The sequence below is a fragment of the Fragaria vesca genome, linkage group LG3, assembly GCF_000184155.1.
Source record: "Fragaria vesca subsp. vesca linkage group LG3, FraVesHawaii_1.0, whole genome shotgun sequence".
In the NCBI taxonomy this organism is placed as follows: Eukaryota; Viridiplantae; Streptophyta; class Magnoliopsida; order Rosales; family Rosaceae; genus Fragaria; species Fragaria vesca.
In genome coordinates, this window is record NC_020493.1 from 13572312 (window position 1) to 13580560 (window position 8249).

General features: G+C 37.3%; 2 protein-coding genes across 2 annotated transcripts in view; one reads left to right on the forward strand and one right to left on the reverse strand.

Annotated features, from left to right (window-relative positions):
- Window positions 1-259, reverse strand: part of LOC101312619 — a 4575-nt gene extending 4316 nt beyond the window's left edge. Inside the window, exon 1 of the mRNA XM_004295740.1 lies at window positions 201-259. Coding sequence (XP_004295788.1) covers window positions 201-259 — 59 coding nt within the window. The remainder of the gene's footprint in view (window positions 1-200) is intronic.
- A 5226-nt stretch (window positions 260-5485) lies between these two features.
- LOC101312914 lies at window positions 5486-7540 on the forward strand. Its single transcript, XM_004295741.1, has 5 exons — window positions 5486-5507; window positions 5726-5826; window positions 5938-5984; window positions 6109-6182; window positions 7064-7540. Exons 2-5 carry the CDS (start codon window positions 5816-5818, stop codon window positions 7538-7540), a joined length of 609 nt encoding a protein of 202 aa, XP_004295789.1. The 5' UTR covers window positions 5486-5507; window positions 5726-5815.
- Window positions 7541-8249: the final 709 nt, after the last annotated feature.

Sequence of the window (8249 nt, forward strand, 5' to 3'; positions counted from 1 at the left end):
TAGTACATAGGATAGACTACCCTTTAATCGTATTCACTCATAGAGCCATCTAGGACCTAGTATCCTAAAAGGTAAACCCACATGAAATAAAAAAAAACTGAAGCAAAACTAGAAACAAAACAAGACTAAAATAGTTAATGGACTAGGGCCAAGAAACCCAAACCCAGAAGATAGTGGCTCAATGACAGTCCTAAGCAGACCCAATAACACAAGGCCCATGAAGCAAATCTGGACCAAGTCCACCAACCTTCTCCTCCATTATACGATCTCTCTGGCTGGCTCCGACAACTCCAACCTTCACCACCACAAGCCACAACGCCGTAAGTCCAAGCCACCACGGAGATCACCCTTGCTGAAATCAGGTTCTTCTATCACACAACACACAAGAATCTGCATCCACATGTGATTACTAGTCTGAAATCGAGCACCCACCATCTTCCTTTAACCCAGCCAAATCTAATCTAAACCTTGCGCATAGAATCGAACCTGAAGAAGTCCATGAACAATTGCTTCTAGACCAAATATGATCTAGACCTTGTTTCGATACTCCCCATCTGACAGCAAACGAAGAGCAAGGACTGAGGCCCGCTCCCGTCACCACCAGACGAGACACGAATGGACGAGGTGATGAGCCACCGCCTCCTTAGGGTTTTTTCTAGGCTAAATTTGTTGATGGAGTGACGTCGTGTTTTATATTATTAGAGCTTGACTCATTTTCTGAGGTTATTTGTGTTTAGCTTTATATTTTATTTTTATTTGAATTAATGTCAACAATTTGATATTCCGCGAGCAATATTAAAATAACTAGCTCATCAGACCAACAAAAAGAAGTTATCTCTCTCCGTAAGTTAAAAAACCAAATTTAGCCTATGTTTACTCCCATCATAAGCCAAATTACATTTTACAAGATAAAAAATTTGGCTTGAGCTATTTGATAAGCCAAATTTGATTTATAAAGTTTGTAAGCTAAAATTACATGTTATTTTATTTAACTTTACATTTCTCCTTTTAATCATTGTGAATATCTCAACGAGATCTCACATATGAGTCATATATCGAATATATTTATATAATATTTCTTTTCATGATTAATTATTGATTTAAACAAATATATGACAAAAGAAAATAAATGGTTTTAGTCTTTCTAAAGTGCTATTAATTTAGCTAAGGATTTAGTTTATGGTATGAGAGTTTGGTAAGCTAAAAAAGATTTTATAGAATATTTTTATTTTCTTAGCTAAATTTGAAGATGTTATAATGTATTTATTTCTTTTATCGAAAAAAAAAATTAATGGTCCGCACATCAAGAAAATTAGTCCAAAAAAAAGAAAAAAGAAAAAAGAAAAGAAAATTAGTCGAGTGGTCTAAATGGGAAAATATTTGTCCCCTCAACTCCGCTTTTTCTGCCCAGAGCCTCAGATGGTTTCAGCCCAATTTTCCGTCGCGCCAGATTCCTGGGCAGCGCTACCTTCTCTAGTTCAACTGCTAAGCGAGGTCTGTCTTTCCTTACAACAACGCTAACATTATTACCATGTTTTACTTTTAACTAGTTCCTATCTGCAAACATGTCATTCTACAACTTCAAATTCCCACACCCAAATGTTTGTTTGGATTAACAAGAGAGTTGCAACTCAATATGGGTTCATGGGTGCTCTGTCTTTGAGTTTCGGAGAATCCTAAAATCTAGTTCAGTTTATAAACAATATATACAAGTTTGTTTGGCTAATGTTGCAACATTAAATGACATGAGCAAAGGTAGAGCACTTCAGAGCATAGACTGATCTAGATGTTCTTGTTTATGGAATTTTGAAGAGCAATAGTTGTTACTTTGTTCTGGTGCAATCTATCTATCAGAATTTGCTTAGTTCTGTAATCATTTCAGCATTGGTGTCGTTTAGCATTCATGTAAAAGTCCTCTCCAAAGTATGTAACGGGCCACGTTATGAGTGAACTGATATCTGTTAAGGATCCCTTGCCTTTCTGTTTGAAGTACATTCAATAACTTGAAGTGTCAGGTGCCATTTACCGGTAGGAGGATTACTATACGAGATAATAACTTGCAGGAGGAATACTTATAATGTAATGACATTGTCTCATCAACTTGATTGTGTATTTCTTTGTTCCGTTTCCTTCTTTACTGATCTCCTCCGTTTAAGTAGGTGTGTATATGTAATCATTAAAAAGTAATCCAACACCTAATTTTCCCTCCTCTTTATTTACTAATGTAAATACAACTATCTGAAAACAATCAGTAGACTGATTGAAATGCTAATATTAGTGCTGCCATTTATTATAGACATCTAAATATTAGTTTTGGATCAATTCAGATACCATATTCTTGTGTTTCGCTAGCATTCCTTTTCTATTTGTCTACTTTATGATAGCCTTGGATGGTAGGTTAGTTGGTCATTGCACGGAGTCGGATTCTGTAACTGCAACTTATTTCATGTATGAACTCTGATATTTAATGGATTGACGTGGTGCTGATCCATCTGGCATGCCGCACTCTTGATCATATATGGTGCTCACTCATGGTTTTAACCGTCCATTGCTTATTAAATTAGCCTTTAAAAACTCTGAAGCCATTGAAACACTTTTTTAATTTTATGAGAATTAAACCATGTTGGTGTGATTTCAAAAAAAAAAAAAAAAAACTTAGTTGGTGTTCCCCATTTATCTGTCTCTCAGGTTAAGCTTCATATCAGTTTATGTTCTTTAACTGCATGAAGGCAACTGTCCTACATCTGTCATGCTTTCTTTTATTCTTCAGTTTGTTGTTTTTGGTTTGACAAGGTAAATATGATTGTTGGGCTTTATTTTGTACTTGGCCTTCTTTCTATCTCTCTAGCCTTTGGAATGTTTGATGAAGTATCAGTTGACCAAAAAAAAAAAATTGCATGAAGGCAACTGGATGGCCAAAATACATTCAGTTTCCTATACAAATGCTTTGATAATCAAAACCAGCAGACACAACTAAGAAATTGATCTAATTACGATATATATCTTTATAGAGCAATCTTCTATCCACGTTCAACAGGTTGAGCATTTTCCTCCATAATCGCCAGCTATAACTTTATGAGGTGTAGTCACCTAGGCACAGTTGGTTGCATGTTTCGAATCTCTCTTTATCACCTCTATATGAAGCCATGTTCTCCTCAGGGCTTCTTCATAATTATTTGTTCTTTCGTTGTGGTGTTATCAGATCTTGTATTCATTTCTTCCCAAAGATCCTACAAGCAACTCAAGGTTTGCTTACAAGAGAAACTGGCTACCATGGAATATCTTCCTAGTCAATGTGCATATACCAGTGATTCAGTGGTAAACTCTGTAAGTGCTAAGAACTGTTACTACATCATATGACTTTTATACAAATTTTGTCTTAAAATAATACATTGTGCGTTTAAGAACTCAGGTTGATTTGTAAATCTTTAACATTGATATTTTCAAACACAGTTACTTTGTCCTTAGCGTGTGCAAATATTTTCTGACTCAAGTTATCATGTCTTCAGTTAGGATCTCCAGCTTCTTTGCTGTTTAAATTACCTTATTTGCTTAACTATAAATTTTGATTCTGTGTTTCAGCTGTTATAAGTTTTATTACCTTATGGGATAGCTAGATGTATATCGTCATAAAAAGAAGAGAAATGATGAGATTAGTAAGTAAGAAAGGGAAATTCTGGATATTTAACTAGAGTAATTTTAATATAGAAACTTGTGTTTGTCACATATCCATGACGATACGTGGTTAAGTGCTTGAAAACAATTGCTGCCATAAGATAATGTCAAAAATTGACTGGCCTAAGGTGAAGATTCAAGCAAGTTTGCCTGCAAAATATACTTCCACCCATTTGCTTGCTTTTATTTCATTATTTTTAGGCCAAAATGACATGAAATTATTGTTATATCGAATACTCTATCGTCTCATATCGGCATCTTATCTCACCAGACTATCAATTTTGTACCACACATTGAAATACTTAATTACTGTTCCAGGATGTATACATTTCTGAGAACATATCGTGTCTCTCGTGCCTATCATGCATTCGTGCCAAATTGCCTGACAAGGGAACGTTTCCCTTGTTTAATTGCACACTTTCCTGTGTAGACTTAACTATGCTTACGTAATTGCTAAAACAGAAAAGACCACAGTTATGTCAATGCAATTGTGATAATGGGATTCCTTTCTATGCAGGATGGACTTGAAAGCATCTCTAAGTTTTTCTTTGTGGATGAACAAAGTAAAATCAAGCAAGAAATGGCTTCAAACCAGAGTAAAAGCAAAATTCATCGAGTTCATCAGGTTGTTCTGCCCCTTTTATACTCATATCCCAAGATGTAAAACAATCTTTTGCTCACATCACATACATGACATAAACTAAAAAAATACATGCTATTTAATGATATTCGAAAACTGACCTTAACCCAAACAACCAAAAAAACCCCCCCCCCCCCCCCCCCCCCCCCCCCAAAACCCCCCCCATTAGAAAAGCAGTATGAAAAATAAAAATAAGGGTTGTAGGTTGGTATACAAGTTGCAAAGACAGGAGATCTTGCATCCCTGGAAAGAGCAATTCATTAATCTTGTCCTCATTGTCAAAGCTGAAAACCAATCCACCATCTCAATATTGCTCTTGTTGATGCTTTTCTTTCAGAGAGAGAAGAGTGACAGTAGTGTGAAACGCATGAGTGGATCAACCGTGGTTAATTCAAGGTGTGAATCTGTGCAAGTTTGAACACTCTGTCATTCACAAGAACACTCTCTCACATCACTATAAACACACACACAATCTTCAAACCAAAAACCACCACCACCGCTAGCTTCTCTGATCACCGATGTACACAACCCCAAAAGACCAGATTTGTTGCCTCTCATCCTCTCTGTGTTCACTGTGGTAATGGAGGACTTCCATCAACCTTTCTTTCCTTCCACAACGACCACCATGACCCCCATTTATGAACCTATGAGTTCCTCCCCTTCAATTCTTGCTAGTTCCTCTATGTCCAATTATTATCCAAGAGTTCAGTACCTACCACCAACCAATGGTGGCGGCCAGTTGTACTTTCAAAGCTTGTACCCTCATTTCCAGAAGCAGGCCTCTCAGCCACCCTTCCAATATCGCAGGCATCCCCTCCTCCTCCCTCGGCCACAGCCAAATCCAGTCTCTGGAGATCAAGGAGGGATTGAGTCCAAGGCTGCAAGAGATCAGCGAAGGATGGCACGCCAAAGAAGGCTCTTTTCAAGCAGAAGCGCTGCTGACTCTGTTTCCTCATCAAGTTCAACGCAGATGGATTTATGTGGTGCTGATTCTGATAGGCAGAACACAGACCTCTGCACCCTCACCCCGGATATGAAGGTGGCTGCATGGTTCTTTTTCTTTTACTCTCTGTATGTATGTTTGTTAACTGTTATTAGCCTCTCCTGGATAGGAAATCAGAAAGTTGTTCAAGAAGGAGTTGAAGAAGAGTGATGTTGGTTGCTGGGGCAGGATTGTCATTCCAAAGGTGAGGTCATTATTCTTTTTTTCCCTCTTCTAAATGAACCTTGAAACATCTATTTTATTGATTTTGATTTCCACTTATCAATCATATCAATGTTGAATAATTAATTCCTTCATTTAGACTTCCAGAATTTTTGCACCAAAATTTCTCTCATTATATCACTTCTATTTTCTATTGAACATTTTACACGAAGCTGAACAAATTGGTTATATGCTTGTATTCACAGAAGGAGGCAGAGAAATACCTTCCAAGCCTTGTTGAAAAACAAGGCATCGTGCTGTGGATCAGAGATGTCCATTCCAGTCATGTGTGGGGCATGAAATACAAGTAAGTTGTTGTCACTGTATGATGATTTAGCCAGATAAACCCCATCTCTATCATGAGTGTTTGCAAATTGGTTATAGCCATATTTCTTGTCTGCCTGTTGAATTAACACAGGTACTGGGCAAATAACAACAGTCGAATGTATGTCTTCGAAAGTGCAGGTAAGCCTGAGAGGACCTGATATTAAAATGTCCTTTTGTGTTTCTCTCAGTTGACAAATTTAATGCTCTTTATGTATGAAGTAGCTCTCTCACCGGTGTATCTATCTTGTCTTCAATTTACCAGGAAGCTTTATTAAAACAAATAGACTGGAGGTGGGAGATTGCATTTCTCTTTACGAGGATGATGGCAAGAATTTTGTGAGTTTCTCTTATTTTCTTTCACATTACAAATTTATTACAGATGAATAAGTGGTACTTGAAAATTTCTCTTCACCTTTTTCTGTAATGAGGACGTTATCTTTGGAGAATAGTGAAACAGTGTAAATGAAGACAAAATAAGAAAATATCATTGAATAGACAAGCTAGGACTATGTGCGTGCTTTGCACTCTTCAACGAGTTTTTGAAAGATACCATGGTAGTTTGGTTGGACCTGGCCTAAGCATCTTCCTCACTAATACAAAATGAAACTGGCATCTAGGCATATTTGACAAGGAGTTCAGAAGGAGTGTCCTCCCGGTCAGTGAGTGACCAGGAAAACCTGGAGCTGCTGATAAAATTAGGTCCAAAGGTGGGGAAGACTAAGGATTCTAAGTTTAGACCAGGAGAACACATCTGTAGAATTCATTTAAGCAGACCACCCTTTCACAGATATAAGATGAGAAATGATAAAGGGCAGTCATGTGTTAGTGTCTTCATCAGAAGACTTATATGCATCTATATTTGAAAGTCATCCACATGTATACAACGGATTATCCTAAGCACAGTAGAAATTCAAGAAGAAAGAATCTAATATGGCAAGACCGTTTATATGGACTCCTATATAATTACTGTCAAGGTTTGCTTCTATGCACTGGGCATGTCTTTTCATGGACCTATGTAATTATACATTAGTGGCAGACTGTAGACCTAACCTCCCTACTCTTATCACTCTAGGGAGAGCTGGCCTGCCATTGCATAAGTTATGTACTAATAATGTACCTTTTTGCACTGAGAATTTTGCCGTTATGCTTTCTGCAGCTTCTTTTAATTGCTGTATTCTTAACTATTTAAGCTTATGTCTTTCCGTGCGAGGAAACAGTACTTCTCCATAGACAAGGCAGGTACAAAACCAATACATGTAGCTGAGTCCTCGCATGAACAAAAGCACTATGCTACCAACTCTAAAGACGATGACGGTGACAGTAACAGCAATAGCATCACACAGATTACCAACTCTGCCGATAACCACAAGAATACCAACACAACCACCTACACAAGCTATTCCAGAAATACAAAATTGTACACACCATATACCTTCAATGAAGAAGATGAATTGTATCTAGCGGCACTGTTGGAAGATGAATCAGACAAGGTGGTGACATTGTCTGCGGATCCTGCTTTTTCACAGAGACGACTTGAGGAAGCTAATAGCTCCATCGACAATGTCATCAATAGTCAATCAGAAAGCTCTACTCAACCAGCTATGGCAGGGATTTGGGCCGCATCATCGTCCTCACAGAGCATAGTGAAGATGGTGGAGGAACACTTGGATGAGAATGATGATTTTTTATCATGATGACTATATGAATGAAGAGAATAAATAGTGGGAATAGACAAGTGCAGTTGTGATTTGGTCGAGTAATTTGCATTTTCTACTGACAGAATGATTATGGATGTTTGATTCTGTAGGAAAGCCAAATGCTTCTTGCAATCAATTGCAATTTCTCTGATGGAAATCTTATTATTATCAGTGGAATGAAATAAATTTAATAGCTTCTAGTGATTTTGCTGATTCATGAGTGCAGAAAGACTGAAAGACCCTGTACGTTTCTATTATTTTCGTCAGGTTTTATTGCATCAGGTAATCAGAGAGCATGGTTCCAGGAATTTTATTTTATTTTTATGTTGTTTCGTAAGTTGCTCACTGCACATTGGAGATGCTCTATCTATCGCTTTCCTAACCAGCACGACTAAAAAGTTTGAGTTATTTTGTGAGTATATATATATATATATATATATATATGATTTTTGTCAGCTGCGGACGTCCGCACCAATGGTTTGGTGCGGTTTTTCATTTTTTCACCACTTTTCAATCGAACTTCCTCATCTCCACCGTCTAGTATCTAGATAATATTGTGTAGATCATCTCTGTAAAATTTCAGCCAATTTGGTAATCGTTAAGGCCCTCAAACTCGAAAAACAAATGGACGGACTGAATTCTGTCCGATTCATGTTTATACCAGAAAAACACAATTTTGAGGGGCTTAACGATTACCAAATTGGCT

Coding starts and splice junctions, on each gene's coding strand:
- LOC101312914 (XM_004295741.1), top strand. Junction 5,985..6,108: donor GTATGTCTTCGAAAGTGCAG/GTAAGCCTGAGA, acceptor TCAATTTACCAG/GAAGCTTTATTAAAACAAAT. Junction 6,183..7,063: donor AGGATGATGGCAAGAATTTT/GTGAGTTTCTCT, acceptor GCGAGGAAACAG/TACTTCTCCATAGACAAGGC.